This window comes from Haplochromis burtoni, unplaced genomic scaffold (genome assembly GCF_018398535.1).
Source record: "Haplochromis burtoni strain Fernald_Lab_line unplaced genomic scaffold, NCSU_Asbu1 Contig_211, whole genome shotgun sequence".
Classification (NCBI taxonomy): Eukaryota; Metazoa; Chordata; class Actinopteri; order Cichliformes; family Cichlidae; genus Haplochromis; species Haplochromis burtoni.
The window spans coordinates 812,941-833,601 of NW_024582572.1; the positions used below are offsets into that span (position 1 = coordinate 812,941).

General features: G+C 44.6%; 1 protein-coding gene across 1 annotated transcript in view; it reads right to left on the minus strand.

Annotated features, from left to right (window-relative positions):
- Positions 1–3,345: 3,345 nt before the first annotated feature.
- The window catches only part of LOC102308207 (IQ motif and SEC7 domain-containing protein 1), a gene marked incomplete at its 5' end in the record, with an annotated part of 26,290 nt that continues 8,974 nt past the window's right edge, over positions 3,346–20,661 (minus strand). The window contains 6 exon segments of the mRNA XM_042226425.1: positions 3,346–7,571; positions 8,441–8,490; positions 9,041–9,268; positions 10,680–10,841; positions 17,827–17,926; positions 19,822–19,947. Coding sequence (XP_042082359.1) covers positions 6,327–7,571; positions 8,441–8,490; positions 9,041–9,268; positions 10,680–10,841; positions 17,827–17,926; positions 19,822–19,947 — 1,911 coding nt within the window.

Sequence of the window (20,661 nt, forward strand, 5' to 3'; positions counted from 1 at the left end):
TATATCTTTAGAGCAATAAATATTTCCACTTCTTCCATTTCTCTGCAATTTCAAAAACAAAGTACAAGTAATATATATTTATATACACAGCTAAAATTTTCCATACGTAATTTTTAAAATAATGTCGTCTCTGTTGACACATATTTGACACTTTACTCGTACAATTTTACAAGGACTATTCCAGTCTCTCTTTGCTCTACATTATAAACAAGAAATATGTCCTCTCCAGAAAGCGGTCCAGCAGCTTGGACACGCCCCCCGTCCAACGCCATTGTATAGATGCACACAACACAGACTGTCTTTACACAGGAACAGAATCATCCAACATTTTTTAACTGTACTTGAAGCAGATCTGATGTGCTTTGAATCTTGAAAAATGTTCCCTGTTTGCCTGCTGCAGTCAGACCAGATCTGTTTCTCCAGGTGTTTAAAAAACATCAGACCTTCCATTCCCAGTGTAAACCCAGCCACAGACAAACTGAGCAAAGTGAGTACTCGCAATGTTATTTTCATTTAACGGCTGCTATGTACATTCATGTTATAATACAGTTTCATTCAGTGCAGATACTGTAATAAATACCACATGCAAACCGATAGTGGAGAGCAGACCCGGGCAGGAGAAAAAGACCTAATTTAAGCGTTTAAAGGACCATACCTGCTTTTTTCTGCATGTTCTTAAACTGTAAATTACTTTCACAAGAGTCCCGACGCGGTTTAAGCAGATTTGTGTCCTCCCAGACTGCAAGTTCATGTCTTCACAGACACTTGAATCCTGCTGCAGATAACTAATCAACCACAGTGAGTTTTGTTCTTATCTCTTGCGTGTAAGAATTGACAGCGACCTGACAAAAGCGTTGCACCGACGGCCTCCGATGGTAGCAAAGCAATCCAAGAACTAACAAAAAAAGTGGCCTTGAAACACGAGGAAGCAGATTTTGGCCTAACCCTAACCCACAGACACTTGGCACATGGTGGGCAACGACTCGCCAGGACGTTTATATGTCACCGGTTACTGTTTTGGTCCACAAAGACTAAATCTGGGGTTCTCACAGTTTGGATGACCAAGTGGCAATTTAGAAAGAATTTAGAAAGCACACAGTTTAAGGCAGTGGAGGCAAAATCTAGCAAACACGAGAGAAATCTAATCTGACACGTGCAGGTGAAGTTTGACACAGCAATCCAGCAGTGTAACTATTATAGGCTGTTTCCAGTCATGCCTGCCATGGGGCGAATAGACAGTAATCAGCCTGTAGTGTGTGTGTATATATATATATATATATATATACTTTTTAAAATTTCTTTTTTGTTTTTACTGTGGACCTGTTGTAAAACAAACCTAAACAAACAACTGAAATTTCTATAGCGGAAAGTGAAAAAACAGGAACTTTACAATCATTTCTCTGTTTCTTTTATGTAATTACTTTGGTGTAGTGGGAATGGTCTGGCCCCTGGGCCACAGATGTTACCAGTGATGGATGATTTATCTGCAGCAAGTGTCAAGTTCTCTGCAAGTGAAACTTAAACCGAACAGTGGACGTAGGAAGGTAACAAATCTCAACATGGTAGCGCCGTAACACAAAGTAAATACGGTTTGAAGTTCATAAACATGCAAACGAGGGGTATGGAGCTTTAAGATGGGATGTTTACTGAGGATGTGCTTGGGCATGCACTGAGACTGAGTGAAATGCTGTGTATTCCCTTACGAGGTAGGTTTGATCCAGTGCTCCTCGAGAACTTTGTTTTGATGTTTCTGTGGTGTTTGCCGCTTTAGTCTGGAGTCGGCGTGGTTACTGTAAGGCCTTTAGAAAGAGACAAAGTCTTTCTGCAGGTGATTGTAGATGCATGCTATGGCCCTACGGTCCAAAAATTCTTAGCAGCTCAACATGAAGTGTTAATTTCAATGTTGTTTGATAGCAGAGGTGTTGCTTGTTTCCATTAAAAGAGTGAAGAGAGGCTTTGTGATGATTCAGTGTGCAGGCGTGTGTTTGCTTGAGCATGCTGTGGGTTGAGTCAAAGTAATTATCACAGTCTATAATCAAAATATTAGAAGAACTTGTATGTCAGTTACAGAAAATCATTATTGTTTGTTTTTTTTAAATATATTAAAATTAAAAAGGATTGAATACTTCCATAAGATGCCCAAATCAGAAAAGAAATAAAATCTCACATTATAAGCACATAACAAAATTAAAAATGCTAAAAATACAAAACAGCCCAAGGAGTACAGTATGTTAGTAGAAGCTTGCCACACAACAATATTGATAATAATATCAGTAGCACGCTCTAAAAAGTCAAAGGGGTTCTTCAGATTGAAAACAACAGGGAACCCAAGATGGTTCCCTGAGGAACGCCGTCAAACGATTCCAATATGTGACTGTATTCCCACAAACCTCGCACATTAAGGGCTTTACTGTTCTCACGAAGAAGCCCGAATAGCCCGAAGAACCCAGATGAACTTTGGTTTTTAGAGCACACGTTTTGTTAATTCAAACAATTCTGAACCTCAGTTACAGATTGATGCTGTTGGCCCCACTGAAAATAGAACACACTGTACAGTTAATATCTACAGTTGGTGCATTCACGTCATCACGGGGAGACTAAAAATATGTCGTTAATGTTTGCATTCAGAGGAATTTCCCATCATCCACCAGTTAAACTCTGGCAAATATTTATATGAGGCTGACTAGCAACCAACACTGAAAGTTTCATTTCTAGTCAAAAAATGCAAATGGCTGGTAAAATCGTTCAAGCAGTGGAAGAACTTTCTACCAGCCATCACGGGCCTCCTGCCCTGACATCCGGTGAGACTGATTAAAGGAAGAAAGGAAAGGAAATACACTTCAATACTGGCATGGTAGATTTGAACTCAAAGTGCAAAAATGTGTAAAAATGAGTTTGTTCAAGAAGATTTCACTCGGTGTGACACGGAAACATGTTCTGCACTTCAGTCCTGTGAGATGTTAGCGAGTCCTTCGAATGAAATTCGGTCCAGGTTTCAGGCTCCTTTGTGTCTTTGTTGGATGAACAAGGCGACGAGCGGCTCAGTCCTTCAGCCAGACTTTTAAAAAATGCAGTAAATGGCTTCGATTTGCTGTTTTGAATGGACACAAATCATTATATTATTGATTTAGACGCTGAACTGTCTTTGTATTCCATGGAGGTCTTTTGTGAGCATTATTATTTATACTGTACCATCACTATGTCTGAAGGCACCTTATTCTCTATTTTGCCACACATCAAATGGGATTAAAGTTGATTCACCCTCCGAGTTTTTCACACGCTAACGCAGTTTGGACTGGGTGGGAAATTAACCCTTATTTTCCATTTATCATATTTTCTCAATTGTTTTATATCTTAGTAAAATAATAGAGAGTTTCTAACTACTGCTGAGAACCCAAGTAAGTGCAGAGGTGAATCTGAGATCATCTGGATGAGTAGGTTCTTATTTATTTGAATAAAGCTTGCTCCTTGTTACCAGTGTTTTCTACTCATTACATATGAAAACAGGCGTAGGTGCTGAAGCGCCTTAAATCCAATTTATTTCTGACGGCAGTCAGTCAGAGGGCAACTAGTCTGGTTCCAAAACAAAGGCCGGCTGTATCAAGTTTATTGGAAAAACACCCTTTGACCCACTTGTCTGAACCTCAGTAAAGACTAACCTGAGTTGCTATATTTAATTCTATGACTCCGTCACACTGGACTAAAACTGGGACCGCAACCTCCTTATGGGAGGCCACCTGTCTCCAAACAATTGCAGTCCGGCTCAGACTGACTGGTGAAGGCTTGTACAGAGACATGTTAATCAGCCCGAGTCAGCCTGTCCTGATAGGCGTACATATTCTGCATCTCTGGTGGCGGTTGCATTCTGGTTAAGCTCCTACACCCGCGTCATTCTGGAGTTAAATCGTCACTACGTCACTACTTGTGAAGGAATTTCGGAATTTCTGTTTCAAATCAATGAGGTTCGACTGTAAGGATTTCATGTGAACTTCTGTGTCTGTCGATGGCAGCAGATTTGCACTGATCACAAACAGATTGCATGTAAACGCCTCATTCAGTCACAGACTGGCAGCAGATCGATAGCAGACCGACTCGTCATATTGCATTTTTATCGATATCTCGATGCACCAAAGTTGCTCTGACGATGGCAGCTAGAGACTTGGCCCCCATCTTTGAAACAACCACTTCAAAGGCAACAAGGTCACAAGTGGTGGTGCCACAGTGTCTTTGCCCTAGTGTGACTGAAACATTCTTCCAAGCCTCCTCTTCTGCTAAGTGCCAAAGCTAAAGCAAAGTCTTAACCCTTAAACGTGCCTTTAAAGAGTTGTAACAAAGAGAGCGGGACAAGAGGAAGTTCTGATAGTTTAAAAAATCCAGTCTGATTGTCTAAATCTTGTTTATTACAAATGAAACCTGGCGAGTTTTATTGAATTTCGTTTCACTGTCGTCTTTGGTTTGCTGTGACAAATGACTTCAGTCACTCACTCATGCAGTTAAACACACAATCACACATCATGAGTCTGTTCATAGCTGCCAGCTTTTCAAATCAATAACTTTATGATCACCTGCACGCGATGAGTTTAGGGGATGTCAGCAATTGAAAATAAAAAAGTACTCTCCTGAAATAATCTAAATAATATCTGTCTGTGCATCTAAAGACCATCACTTGTATTTCTTTTCTTTACGGCTCTGTCTCCTAATCCTGATTTCAAGGATCTTTATCTGAAGATGTTTAACATAATGTAGTGAAGCCTCATCAGTGATCAACGTTCTGCTGTGAAGCAAAACAAAAAGGAACCAACAGAAATGAAACATTTGAAACTTTTGGTACGCTGTGATGAAGCTTGATTATCAGAATTATTAAACGAGTCTTGCGTCAAAATGTTGGTTTCGTAAAGTAAATTCAAGCCTTTAATTTCCCACCCAGTTCTGTTAAGATGATAAGTTAGAGAGAGAGTTACACCTTATTTAACTTAACCTGAACAGTTACATCGCTTCGTTTAGGTACCGCAGCTCTCATCTCCCTGTCCGGCAGCTTTGGGCCCAATCTCCGTCTGTGGCAACGTAGAGGGTCACATACAACATGGAGCATGAAGTACAGCTGAAAGCTGCAGTATTATATTATCTGAGTATATTATAGTTTGTGACAAATTCAGGCTTATGCTTTCATATATACTTAATAACAAGGGAGAGCATTCACAGGTTTAGCACAAATGATCAAATAAATCCCCGTTACATGAGGAAATAATTGGGAATTTTTTTAAAGTCCCAATCCAAAACAACAGCGTAGCAGTCCCTGCTGAAACCCTGTAATCCACAGACGCTAAAGGCTTTTAGTTATTTTTGCAAAGGTAAAAAGACACCTGGAGTGTTTGTTATGATGGCTTATTTAAAGGTTTTAGAAAGTTTATTGTCCACCTAGACGGTCAAGTGTTCCGTATTCTTCACTTCTTATGGCCAAATAAATGCTGGATTGGGGCTTTAAATCACAACAACTCCCTCCCCCTGCATATAGAAGTTTAACCACAGTCACACTGACACTTATTAGCTATTGCACAGGTCATGCATGCCTGTCTAAGACACAGAAACTGCACCATATTAACGCTAACCACCTCTGCTTGTCCGTAACGCCTCATGGCTTGTAAATATGTCAACAACCAAAACAAGAGTGCTTTTGTGCGGAAAACAAGGTGGTGTAAGACGACTGTGTTTTTTGGAAAACGCGACCCGGACTCGCTTCGTTCTCCGCTCTCTGTACATTATGTCAGGCGTAATCCTTGGGATATATATTCTCAGGCACTGTTCCCTTCACGTCTGGTCCCTGAACCGTTTTTTTCCACGACAGCACACAAATTCCTACGATGTGGCACGAACACTTCCCCTGTCGATGAAGAACTACAAATATGTCCTCCCAGCTCACCTCTGAAGGGCACTACGGGGGGAAGATGAGGACGTTTTCACCAAGACATCGGGACAATGTGGGTGTTTTTTCTTCATCTTCACGTGACTGAAAACGGCATGATTCACGTTCTGGATGCTTTTCGCTCCGCGAGCAGCTTTTTCTGGGAGGATCTGCTCCCTGTAAGAAGCATCCGTCAGTGTGTGTGCGTCTTTCTACCTGCGGGGGAAGTGGATGTGGAAATAACACAGGCTGAGAAGTTTCCTCTTCCCCGCTCTCACCGTTCTCCTCCTCACCAGGCGTCCGCTTTCATACGGCTGCATTTGTCCTCCCCCTCCTCCACCTCTCCTCCTCCCTCTCCTGCTCACTACCACCCCCCGGCGGCTCACTGCAGGGTGACGCGCCACTGTCCTAGACTTCTGCCTCCTCACACGACCGTGCTGATCCGGCTGACGGGCTTGGATTTGGGGCCGCCCCCTTGGCCTCCCCCCACCCCCGGGGGGTGCGGGGAGAGCGGGGCGGTTGACGGGGGAGGCAAGGGTGAATGCGGCGGGGGAGGCGGGATGGACGAAAGCGGTGGGTACTGGGGGGTATATGGTTTCGGAGGCGTCTGGGTGACGAGGCGTGCTGAGGGAGTCTGGGGTGGCGGGGTGGAGAAGATGAAGTGGGTGGAGGGGGAGGCGGACGGGGACGGGCTGAGCGGGGAGTGTGTGTGCACGGCGTGGTTGTGAGAGTGTGTGTGAGCGTGGGGGTGGGGCTGCGAGTGCGAGATGGTCAGCGGGAGCTTGGCCCCTCCACCTGGCCTCCCCGCCGCGGGGTGCGAGTGGAAGAGTCCGTGTGGGGTAATGGGGGTGACAGGGGAGTGCGGGGACAGCGGCGGCGGCGTGGTGAAGCCTGACGCCATGTTGTAGCGCGGGTGCGGAATGATGACATGTTGCATCCTCTGATGCTGCTGGGTATGAGAGGGAGCGCAGCCGGACGGGCCTTGCCGTCGGGGTGCGGAGAACCTGTGCGAGAGGACGTGGTGCTGCGGGACGCTCTGCATGTGGTAGCGGTGATGGTGATGGTAAGGTGGGGGCGGTGTCTGCTGCTGCTGGTGCCCAGTAACACTGACTCCGCCTCCTCCAATGTTGGCGTGGCAATACTGGGCGTGCAACGCTTGGAGCTTGGATTGTGCCCCTGCCGTACCGCCTCCCCCTCCAACGCCGCCCGAGTCCGACTGCCCGAGGTTGGGCGATGGGGAGGGGCATGGGGAAGGGGAGGATGGGTGGGGGATGGGAGGCGCGGGGGCGGGGTAGTGGGGGGGTGATGATATCATCAGGGGACTCGGGGGACCCTGTGGAGGGGGTGAGGTCATCGTCAGGGGACCAGGAACTTTGCCTCTGCGGCTGCCGAAGAAATTCCCTAGTCGGCCTCCGCCAGTCGGTCCGCCCCCTGCCGGCATCCCTCCGCCGCCCCCAACCCCTCCCCCGCTCGCGAGTGGGGAGGTGGTGACCCCTCCCTGGTTGTGACAGAGCCCCGGCCCACCCCCCACCCCCGTACCGGGGCTCTGAGTAGGGCGGTGTGGCCGGTAGGCTGCTGGAGATGTAGGAACCATGATAGGGCTGTAGGAAAGACCTCCATCAGGCAGAGGGCGCTGCTGGTGAGGCCGGGGGCTGCTAATAATGGAACCCTGAGAAGAAAAGAAGAAGAGTTTAACATACTGGGTCAGCATTTACCTCAGATTCTCACAGACCATCTCATCTTTCTGATGGAAAAAAAACCTTGACATGAATCATGCAGATTTTAGGACAAACGTGCAGAAGAATCTCTGAAGAGGTTAAAAAACAGACGATAGAAATGCACACGCTGAGCTCCTGAAGGTAACGTGTCTGTAACCTGCTTTTCTGCCACAGAGGAAACTAATTATTGATGACTGAAAGATAGATCACAAAGGCCTGCCAATCAAAGCAGCCATGCACCAGATAATTGAAGTGTTAAGACATAACAAAATCCAAAGGGACGAGCATCTAAAGAGCCTCAAGTGGCCAATAGAGGAACAGCAGTTTTGCGTCTTCTCTTCAGTCTTGTAATCCCAAGGATGGAAGCTCCCTGAACTCGAAGCTCTGACCATGATATTCTGGCTCACAAAGCTGTCAGTCATCCTTAAATCAGCTGACTAACCAATGGGGCCCCAAGGTGGACTGATTCCAACAAGTGATTCAATTATTTAAACATTTTCAAATATGCCTTATAGGAGCAACTTTACACTTACGTTACTTTACAATTTATTCTTCACTTCATGTTTTACTTATTTCACAGAAAAGGCCTCAGTGCTCAAGAGAACTTTAGAGAAAGGCTGACCCGTCCTATTTTGAGGCTAACACGGTGGCTAAACTCTGAAATGAAAAAGGGTCATGAATACAAATGAAGCCATGTTTCAGCGCTCACGTCATACGTGCATAAATATTTTCACAAACACAAGGTATGAATCAGACAAACATGCATCAGCAGGGTGTGTGACAGACGGCATGCTGGGAAGTCGTGTCCCGCCCAACTTACTTCGATGGTACTGTCCAGTGACCCCACACTGTTCCTACGACCCCGCTTCCCTGTCACCCAATCAGAACGAGGCAGGTTAAAACGGTTTCACATGCATTCTTCACTCAGTGTAAACACATTTTTTTCCACTCTTTGATCTGTATGATGTCATGAAAAGGGAATACCCTTATATGGTCATCACCTACACCTTCTTCCTGCTGTTCAAACTTTTTATTAATGAGGCTGACCAACCTGATATTTACATACTTATGCATCAGTACTAATTAACAGAAGGCTGTATTACTTGTATTGGCTGATTAAATCACAGCAGTAAACCACACAGTTTCCACAGTAACTTTTTGCATTTTCATGCTGTAGTTCCTACAGTTATCCAGCAGGGGGAGACAGAGCTCCACAGCATCACATCAAACTTCCATCTTACAGGCATTTTACCATTTTAGATTTCATCAGTTGCATAAGAGCACAGGTTTGCTCTGACTCGATACATCATACTAAAAACCTGGAGCTGCAGAACTTCTGTCGCAGAACAGGCAGAGCGAAAACCACACACATCTGTAACATGTGAACAAGGTGAGCCTCGCATCGTACACCTGTCCTCACCTGTCTCTGAGAGGTCTCTGAGCGACGAGCTGAGTGCCGTGCGCTTGAGTCCGTCCACTGTTGCGTACGTGTCGTCGAGGCTCGGCCTTCCCAGGGTACCGTTCACCACCTCACTCTTTAAGGTTCCTCCACCGCTGTTTGCCCCGCCTCCTTGAGTGCCCATGCCTCCCGGTCCTCCCCCTGTCAACACGCCAGGACGCATGACGCCTTTCTGCTTCTCGAGCTCAGCTGAAAGGAAAAAAGAAAATCAAGAAAGCTGTCATTAACGACAACCCGCTGGATCGCCGTTCACTGCAGATTTGGAATCTACTGCTGGTGAAGTCAGGCGTGGAGGCTTGAAAGGCAACACATGCAGGCTAAACAATGCATTTATAACACTGAAATATTTGAATTTGCACATAAATAACTGAATTATAAGGCTGGAGCCACAGTGTCAGCAGTAAATTTCACCCATCTATTTTCTGCCCCTTATCTTGGGGTGTGGGCAGTCCTAAGCAGAGATGCTCTCTCTGTCAGACACCAGAGTGCTCTCAGCTGGACATGCCTGACACCCCTCACCTAGGACGCGTGGAGGAGGAATTCGATGTGTAGAAGGAGCAGCTCTTTCCTAAATAGCCGAGCTCCTCACACTGCCTCTAATTAAGAACCCAGAAGTACGCCACTCATATTCTTCTGCTCACTAGCCGCAGCTTGAGTCCATAGACGAAGGTCTGAATGTAGATCGATCGGTAAACCGATAGCTCAGCTACCTCTTCACCACAACAGGTAGGTACAGCATCGCTGCAGACACCACACCAATCAATTTGTCAATTTCCTGCTCCCTTCCTCTCTCAGTAGTGAACAAGATTGAGATACTTGAGCTCTTCCTCATCCTGGGGGAGCAACTCATTCCTCGGTTGCTGAAACCAGCAGCAAAAGAACTTCAGAAACCCCAAGGACGGTCCACGCTGATGCTGGGAGGTGTTGTACTCGCAGACATATGGATGCTAAAATGCTAAGATGAGTTGACAGATATAATTGTTTGGCTGTTAATATATGTGAGCAGCCTGCCAAAGTGAAGTCTGTGTGTGGGAAGTTCTTCATGTACCGTGACTGCTGGCAACCGGCCTGAACTCTAATGGTATAACAATTGATGTATTATTAGCTGCAGTGAGCACAAATCCAGAAGAGAAAAGAAATGAGAAATCAGATTCTGAAAATAGTCTCCCTCCAACGGCACACCCTGTCCTAAGCCCCGCCCACCCCTCCCACAGTGCATACTCAGCTCATGTGGAACCCCGCTCTCCAGACTCAAAGCTCTACTGGAACTCCTCCACTGTGTATGAAAACACCTGTGATTGGCCAAGGTTTGTCTAAAGCCTGTGAGCAGAGCCCAGACGAGGTGCAGAAAAATGGTTATTTAAAAAAAAAAAAAAAATTGTCCAATGAAGCGACTTTAATTAAATAGTTATTTGTACCTGTGCAGCAGACACGCTCAAAGTAAAGTATCTGGTTCTGTCCCTGTAACGATCACCGCTAACAGCTACAACCACGTCCACCACAACCTTTGTGTCCACTGCTGGTTTCAGTACTGCTTTGTGTAATTATCCTTCATTTAAGGTCCCACTGAGCCTCCCACTGCTGTGACAGGAACACTTACACTCCACCCTGTACTTCTCCATTTCCTGGACCTCTGCGATGCTCTCTCGGAGGTCAGAGGTGAAGCGTGCCCGGTCCTGCTGGCTCGGAGCGTTGAAGACGATCAGAACCTTCCTCTCTCCTCCGGGGTTCGCGGACGTCAGCCGGATACCGTGAGGATAATCTGAGTGAAACACAACACAAAGACATTCAACCTCATTAGTCCTCTGATCTCTGGATGGTTGGGGGTTAGAAAGATGATTGTTGATTAACTTGAACTGTAATAGTTTCCTAAAAAGTAAAAGGACCCCCAAATTTTGCAAACACCAGCCACTAGATGATTGTTAGCATTTGGCGCACCTGTCAGCAACATCCGGTTAGATTTGTGTCATGCTAGTGTAGCTCAAATGGTCTCAAAGTATTTAAAGAGGACATTTTGCCACGCCCTCCATTTTCGCTCTCCTCCTTGATGTTTGATTACATGATTGGTGGCGCGTACCCTGGAGCTGGGACGGAGTGCCACCAGCTGCAGCTGTTTCAGCCCAGCTCACCAGCACAATGTCATCTCTGCATCAGCAGTCAGTCCTGGTTCGGCCGTCTGTTGTTATCTCTGCTCCTGAGAATTCTGTTTAATCGCTCATGTTCCCCTTTGTCTGCACTTCTTTTGGTTCACCCACCTCCAGTTTCCAGACCTGCTTTGTCCTTTCGATGCTCTTCCCTGCTTCATTCTAACCCGAGCCCCAGCTTTGGTCTCAGTCTCAGGCTCTCACTTACAAATCCAAGCCTAACTCCCAGTTTTCCATCCTCCATTTCTAGCTCCTTGGTATTTTCTCTGCTAAGCTAACACCAGCCCAGCTCCTCTTTGTCAGCTTCCTGGCCGTGTCTAATAAACTGTCAGTAACCTGTTTGGGGTTCAGACTGCCTCTTTCTCACGTTTTTTTGTGATATTTTTTTTCTGGTGTTGATAAATGGTCAAAATATGTAAAAGAGAGAGTGATTCAAATGAAAAAGAAAATACCTGCAACTCAAATCTGAAGTGATGATTGTGGAGGCAAGAAAGACGCTGCTGCACGCCCGCGTGCTTCAGGGGGAGCAGAGTGTCTTTTCTTCTTTTTTTGGATGTGGATATTTTTTGGAGACACAGTGGAGAGGCAGGTAAAATGGCCTGCTGTGAACAGAACTCAGTGGCTGCAGTATAACATAAATAAGGTTTCCCTGCAGAGCTGAGAATAGGAATATAACTCTGATGAAGAGCACAGTAACGCTCCCTGAAAGAGGAGTTCATAGTGGGAGTCTAATCTAAGGGACATCCAGAAGGATGGATCCATTCAATTTTTTTAAAGGGCTCTTTTTGCACTGATTTCCTTCCCTCAAATCCTTCCTCACATCTCCAAGCTCTGCAAATCAAACAGATGTAATGTACGCCTCAACGTGTATGGATGGAAAGCCGGAGGCAGACATGCATTAAAAGGAGGAGCTGGGGTGGAGGTGGGTTCCAAAGTGGCTTGCAGATGTGCAGCAACTGTATGCATTAAAGCGCGTTTTATGTTGTATTGTTTTATCTGCTTGGATTGACAGTTGTACAGACCCTAAACTTTGTTCAGTAATGAAACTGAAGTAATTTAACAGCCTGTACTTTGAAAATAACGAATTGGTATTTGGAGCAGTCTGTGTTATTTCAATTTCATCAGAAAACAGTGTGCTGATCTCTGAGCCTCACCCCTCCTCACGGGCGGCATTAATCTGATTGAGAAAATAAGATTTGTGTACACGCACACACAAACCTTCCTACCTGCCTCCCACGCGACGTGCGCACACACAAACACACTCACCCACGCGGCTGATGCATGACTGTGCTGATGAATCACATGGGACAATCTGTCCTGGTCGCAGTCATCAGCGCCCAAGACCCATTTAGCTCCAACTGGAGAACCAGAACTGTCAGCAACAAAAAGCACCAAGTGAACGAGCTCCGAGGCGACACTGGAACGACCGACTTATACGTGACACAATGTAATGTGATGCAATCCAGTCAAACACAGCGTAAGGAACAGAAGACAGCTCAAAATATTATCATCTCTGTCTCACGAAACCTACAGCCAACAGTCTTCTTTCTTTTTCAGAAGGCTGCCAAAGTTTAGTTTTAGCCATGATGATGCTGAGAAATAAAAATAGGACATCTTTATATCATGTGTTTATTGAGACTAGGATGTCATGGCTGTGAATCAGTTACCTTAATGTTCATCACAGCAGCTCATGAGACTGTCCAGTCCTGCTTTATGGCTGGAAATATGATGTGAGAGCAAACCAAGAATCATCAGCTTTCTTACAGCTTTGGTTTGATTACTCCCCCTGGATATTCTTCTTGTCTAGTACGGCTTTAAACTGATAGCTTGTTGTTGTTAAAGAACCTTTCACTCTGAAACCTAAACTGAATTAAAACGAAATAAAAACAGAAGCTAAAGAAAATGAAAACCCTGGAACTCTATTCTTCACATCTCTGGTATGGAACAGTTGGTTAAGTTAAGGAAAAGATTCAAGTAGACTCTAACATAATGCTGACCACAGGTTTGAAAGCAAATGTCTCACATGATCACAAGTATTTGTCTGTGTAAAGAGCTCCTTTAACTCTGTGAACCATACAAATGGCTGTTTGTGCCATGATTAGTAGCACTGCCGGACACATCACAGTGGTCTGCCACAAGAAACACACTGCAAAGACCCACACCACTGCCAGGTGAGAGCAGAAGAGATGAGAAAGCCGAGCATTGAGAATGCAGCTAAACCTGTGACTCTGCAGAGGTTGTTTCAGAGTTAATGTGAGTGTGTGGAGCAGGCTTCATCCATGTGTGCCGGCACAGTCTCAGAGATAATCTTATGGCTCCCTACAGGTATGTAATGTCCCTGTTAGGTAAGCCACGAGTTTGTGGGCGGCTCTGCTACATAATAAACAACCTCTTTCTGAATTTGGAAGCTGAACTCTCTCTCTGAGCGAGGCTTCCTGTTAACAGGTGCTCAGGCAGATCTGAAACGCCAACAGCTCCAATCTGCTGCATGCAACTGAGAGCCAATTCATCTCTGAAGAAGTAGAGTCTTGGAAAACATGCACACTTGTGTCAGGAATGACAGGAGATTGCATAATCGTGAGCTGTGCAGAGGCGCAGTCTGATTTTACCCAAGCAACACAGGAGGATTTCTATTATATCAGGAATGCTCCCGAGAGCGAATGAAGCTCTGTGGAGCTGTGGGATACAAAATGGCATTTTGGGGGGGTAATCTTTTTTTTCTGATGACGTCATGGCAACAGCCACGGTAAAGCCTCCATGATGTGAGGCATACAGCCTCCTCAGAGCATCACCTTCAACCACCACCAGCAGCTGCTTCTTATACACAAATGTTTCTGCTGTGGTTTCACAGACACTCCCACTGTCTCGTTAGATTTTTTATTTTTAACGAGGTACAACAGCTGTCTCCTTTTGTAAATCCTTAATGGACCAATCGGTATGCATTAGCATGAGTTATCTTCTAATGCTGCTGAGGAAGGACTGCTCAGTGACATTTGACAGACTGGATAGTTAAAGCTTACATGTTATGGACCTCGTTTATTTTAGCGTCTTTGAGCAAATGTGATGCTGGGGTATGAAATTAAAGTACACTAATATTTTGTTTATTTAGATGTTGCATGAAATTGCTAGGCAGGTTAACTATACTGGATGGTGGTACTGTGGTAATGTTTAGTAATGCACTCTGTGGGACTGGTGCAGAGCAGCTGTGGTGTTCATGGTCAGTGACATGAACACCACAGCTGACAGCACAAAGTTCAATTAAATTTAAGATGTTGATGCTTACCCTAATCAAAACAAATAGACGCCTCAAGGTGCTTCATATTGTATGTAAAGACCCAACATTAGCACAGAGAACACCCCAGCAATCAGATGAGCGAGCACTTGATGACAATAGAAAGGAAAAACTCCCTTTTAACAGGAAGAAACCTTTGGCAGCCATCTGTGACAGTTGGGGGTGATGGAGGAAAACGGGACAAAACAGAGTGGAAGAAAAGCCACGAGAGTCTGTGTAATATCTGTTTGGATGTTGCTGAAATCAGTTGGTTAGATGCCCTTTGAAGAGTACTTTACTCTTTTCCTTTTGTACTCTGATTACAGTTCAGCATCTGTACTTTTTCTCATGTAGTTCAGTAAAAAAGTTGAATCAGTACTTCAACCTTCATCAGAATATTTGTCAGGACAAGTACCTGCACTTTTATATGAGTGTTTATTTTGGCCACCTCTGTCAAACAGGGTTAATGTCGTAAAGTGGCACATTTTAATCCAAACAATCTTTTCTTGACCAAATCAAGTGGTTTTTACTGTCTAATCATAACTACTGACTGAAAGCAGAAATAAGAGACCGGCCACAGTGGTTTAGCTGTTATGGCTGTGATTTATGTTACAGTGTTCTCTGTAAAACAGGACTACTGTCCCTCAGACCAGTACTGTAGCAGCCTGTACGACAGAGAGAGTCACCAAAGGATGCTCGGTGTGCAGCTGGACACCTCTGGGGCTGAATACATCCAAACACTGTAAAATATCCAACCTTATACAAAGAAAGAAAGAAAGACATTTAAAGCCTGACACAAAAAGCTGAGAGGTGGGTTACTTTTTATAACTCGGATATCTGGTTACTGGAGTTATGGGTGCAGCAGCTTACACTGACAGACTTCCTCACTGTCATGAACCTTTCCGTCCATCTTCGTGCAGTTGGTCTCCTCTGGAAAATAGTTTAATGTAGTTTTCTTACAAATAATACGGCTTACAGTGTCAGCTATTAGCTCGTTTACTGTTTGCACACTTTTAATTCGAAGATGAAAACTGCCGGCTCCAACAATAAATAAATAAATGAATAAATAAACAACAAAATGCTAGCACTGGGGATTCAAAATGTTCAAAAAGTGTGAGACACATGGTTGATTCCATAATCTGAGGACATCAGGAAACCCCAGTGCACGCGCGTGAGACACAGTGTGAATTTGTGCCCTTTTAACTGCACCCAGCAGTGGTGGTGGTGTAGGCACTTCTAGGTGCTTCTACATCACTTAGCTGTTAAGATCCATTTAATGGCTTCAAATGAGACTTTAGTTTTGTGTCAGCTGAGATTTTGTGGGAGGTTCTGCATCGTTTCACGTACATATTTAAACATACAGGCTCTTTGAGAGAAAGGGGTGGGTATGTAATTTCAGAGCCGAACTCTCTCTCTGAGTGAGGGATCCTGTTAACAGGCGCTCAGGCAGATTTGAAACACCTCCAACTCCAATCTGCTGCGTGGAGCTGAGAGCCAATTCATCTCTGCTGAAGAAGCAGAGGCTTGGAAACCACACACGCCCACACACACAAACAAACATAACTCTATAGGACTGTGTTAACGTTGTTATTGAAAAATGTTTTGAGAAACGTTGTCAAGCAGCCTCATTTTCAGGTTGACAGACATATATTTAGGAAATCCTGTGATGTGCTTCCACCGTTCCTTTCAAACACGGCTTGTGCTGTTGGTGCTGTGCTGACTGACGGTGTCTGTCTTTTAAAGAAACGGCTGGCAGATCATTGTAATTGGAAAAGGAAGTAAAATAATCTTTTGCCAAGTGATTATTAACAGATTGTTGAGAATATTTCCAACTAGGACAGAACCTCCAATTTTTGTTTTTTATATGAAATCCAAGAGAAAGTGTCCTGCTCGTACCAAACGAAGGCACGCGACGTGCAAAACACAGCCTGTCGTGTAAATGTTGGTCAAGCTTTTACAAAGGAGCTGCAGTTTTAATTATTAACCCACTGAATGCATAAGAAATAAGAACATGTTCTTTTGACTGCCATATCTAAGCCATTATTAACTTTCAGGTAAGTTAATGTATTTATTGTTTCCCCTTTTTCGACTCGCTGACATGTATAATATGTATTACCCACCTGACGGCTGTGTCTGGATGTTTTATGGCACCAAACTGCAAAAACTCATCTTCACAAGTCCAAAGGATGAGAGAGATGTAACCTAAAGACGGCATTTGTGGCTGGTTGGTTCAACACTTGTGAAATGCCCCAACAGACACCAGATGTATTGTGATAATGTTAAAGACGGATCCTGATGAATTCCCGTGACTCCGACATTTGGGACGGTTTTTATTTGAAGCATCGCAGACATGCTGAGTGACACAGGCACCTCGCAGGGTGACGTCTCGTCTCCTTAAACCCTCCTTGTGGATATGCTGTTACCAGATCGCTACACTTAGCTACGCTGCAGCTTTCCGTCCCCTCAGACTGTACACACAGCAGCTGTACAGCCCTTGAGTACTAACTCTGCATCTGTTAAACCTCTGTGAACCTCCTTTACATTCTGCCATGAGTACAGCGATAACACAATGACAACCTGCAGCCGTGTAGCCTCGTCCGTTAGCATGGACGGAGAGTCTGACATTATGATCAAAGAAATCAAGAAAGCTTCATTTTGAACTCAGCTGGTATTTTACTGTAGCTGATACCTCCAATATAAGGAAATGGAGACACATTAGTTTAGACTTTCCACATTTTTTAACGTTTTCAGTTCCCATATTCATAACTTTTATTTTTATTTCTTAAAACATGAAGTTAACTAGCACGTATTTGCTTACTGAAGCAACTAACACTTTCTCCATTTCCCCTGCAATCAGCGATACCAAATTACGTAGGACGTTCTTGGAAAGAGACCTGCAATTATGTGAAAAGCTGCCACAAAATTAGCAGGAAGTTGCAGGACTTGTAAATTAAACCGTTGTAATTCTGCAGAGATTCAGCATGTTCAGATTCAGAGTTTCTCATAAAGAACAAAGTATTTGAGTAGCTCGACAACAGCAGCATCTTTTTCAGTGGGATGTCAAAAATATGCTTGGAAATATCCTTAAATCGAGCAAAGCCCTGAGAAATGAGCTGGCAAATCCATACAGACAACACGTGTGCAGCGATCAGGGTATTCATATATTTACAGCACCATGTGTTTCATGCATGTGTGACTGTTTTCAGTGCGCCTGCTGACTGCTGGGTAAAAATAGAGTCAAGCAAGTACAAAAAAGAAAAGGAGACATAGAGACTAAAACGAGAGAGGCGGAGGAAGATGGATGAGAGGAGGCAGCAGAGAGCAGTACTTACAGGTGTTTTGGAAAGTGTGGACCTGCATGTCGACCAGAGGAAACGATTGTCTGAAGCTGTACGTCACAGAAGTCTTCTTCTTTTGGAAGATCTTTGTCACCTGAGGAGGAGGAATTAAAATAAGGGAGAAGAAGGTAAAGAAGTCCTGCAGGAAAATACACACAAACACCAAAACACCGACAGATACTGTGTCGAAAACAAGCAGATGTGCATCTGTAAAAAAGTTTAAAAAAGAAACAAGTGAAAAGAGAATATAATTAAAATCTCTCCGTGGGAAGCTCCTGGTGACTGCAGACACAAAACACTGTCTTCCCTCAGAGAGTTCAAACCATAACCAGCGAGTGAAGACTAAACGAATCAGCGAGTGGAGAAAAACGAAGGTCAAAGGTCGAAATCTAAACCAAGCTCTCCCAGCTGATAAACCTGGGGCCTGTCTCAATGTGCGTACTTGTGCGTACTTGCGTTCTCGTGTTCTCGTGATACGGCATCAGTCGGAGACCAAGTACTGCTCCAATTCGAAGTACGCATCAAGCCGAGAACGCGAAAAAGTCCCGGATGTGTTCTCGCTCCGCCCGTTTTATCGAGCATGCATCGGTGGTGACTTGTGTGTAGTTGGTACAGCTAAATATCCCAGAATGCATTTCGTCCAAAACTCAAACGCGGCAATGGCGGACGAGCGGGGCTAAAACGTTTACATATTACTCTTTCTGGGTCACAAAATAAACTTTGAAGTTATTTTCAAGCGTGTAAACTTCAAATATCTGCTTGATTTATCAAGATATCATATATTTACAAACGCGCTCCGATGTTTTCGGAGACGTCCGTGACCCGCCAGCTCCATAGCAGACAGCGAGGTCGAGGATCACTAGAGCTGGCGAGAACAGCGGACTCCCGGCACATCGTTTCCAACCCCCCCGCGGTTTCGCTACTCAGGTTAAACAAACCCCAGCAGCTGTCTATTGTATTGAGTGTCCACTACAATAAAAATAAAAGCATTCTAACATCTCACCTGCTTGTTTTTATTAAGACATTCATGTACACTATTGTTATTAATAGAGATTTCACTGCTGAGGTTAAACATGATATAAAAGTCACGATTAAATCGGTTTGGCTGTGATTAAAGTTCAGCTTCATAACATATTACTCACAGTTAAATTAAGAGGGGACGGCAGTAAAAACTCCGGACCTGTGACATCATCAAGTACGCTGGTCTTCCAATTGTACAAACTGCGAGTCCGTGCTCGTGTTCTCGGCAAGTCCGGACTCGCGTACTTGAGAATTGAGAAAGGGCCCTGGACTTCTTACTGATTTTGCTTCAGCTACTGAATCTTAGCAGCACTGCCTAAAAACATAACAGCAAAAATCAAGCAGCATCTGACCAGAAAACTGAGAATTTGAGCCAAATACTGAGCGTCTCCTTTAGCTCCTTTAGCTGCAGTTTGGTCTCCACTCTCTCCAGTTCAGCTGCACTCGCTCACTCGACTCTAAACTCTGCAGTTTGCTGCTGAGCAGGTTGTTGAAGCATGCATGACGAAAACAGCGGAGAAAACCAGAAACGTAAAGTCTCAGTGGAGAAACATGAGACCCGATGGGTAAAACTCGCTGACAAATCCTGTTTTTTTTGGTCTTTTCTCGTAAAGTCGCGCTGTCAGACTTCCTGACATTTCTGGAGCACTGCTTAAACATGAGCAGAGCATTATGGGATAAAATGGTGCTCCAGTGATGCAAAAATCCTTTTATCTCACATGTGAGTGAATCTTAAGGTTGTGCAAGAATCGGTGGTCACACTGGTCCTTAAATGGTGCAATAACCAAACACACACTCTGCAAAGTCACACTAAATGACTCTGTTTTCCACTAAATCCACAGCTGACGGACCAGAAGCGCAATGCAAACTGAAACCTAACCTTGGTTTAGATTGAAGTGAGTTGTTCTGGTGACTTTATATCCCTGTGAGAAGCAAAAGCACATGTCACACACAGAGTGCATCGTTTACCATAAGCAGGTCGTTGAACAGGAAGACTTCTCTCTGGTGGACGCCGCTCCTCTGAGCTCTGTTTGGATCGGGAACCTCGAACAGCTGACAGCAGCACACCAACCTGCGATGAGGCAGCGACAGCACCTGCAACACACACACAGACAGACACACACTTCTGTGACCTTCCCTGTATCAAAAGGTTATTATGTACTAAAAAAGAGGCAGGGATAAAAAAAGAGCATAATTGTAGTTAAATGCAATGATTTATGTTAAAGCATGTCGGATTTTTGATCTCTGAAATGTGACTGAATGACTGTGTGAGCAGATTTATGTCCCTGCAACATAAAATCAACTATATTCTCGTGCATAACACAGATAACATTCCTGACACTGATGTGGGACCTGCAGAGTCACATTGTCAGTGGACTGAGTGAAAACTCAAGACTACGGATGGTGGAACATACACAGTTTTATCCTGTCACTTAAAAAGTCATTATTGATGCCACTTTAGTTATTTATAGCTATGGTGTTGTAATAATAACAGTAATTACATCTAATTACATTAAAGTATCAAGCTGAAACTGATACTGAAATCCTACAGCGATGAAATCCATGAAACCTGTTCTAACACATGCAAAGGATCCATCCCTCCATCCATCCACCCGTCCATCCATCCATCCATCCGCCCGTCCATCCATCTATCCACCCACCCACCCGTCCATTTGTCCGTCCATCCATCTATCCACCTACCCACCCGTCCATCCGTCCATCCATCTATCCATCCGTCCATCCATCCATCCACCCACCCACCCGTCCGTCCATCCATCCATCCATCCATCCATCCATCCATCCATCCAT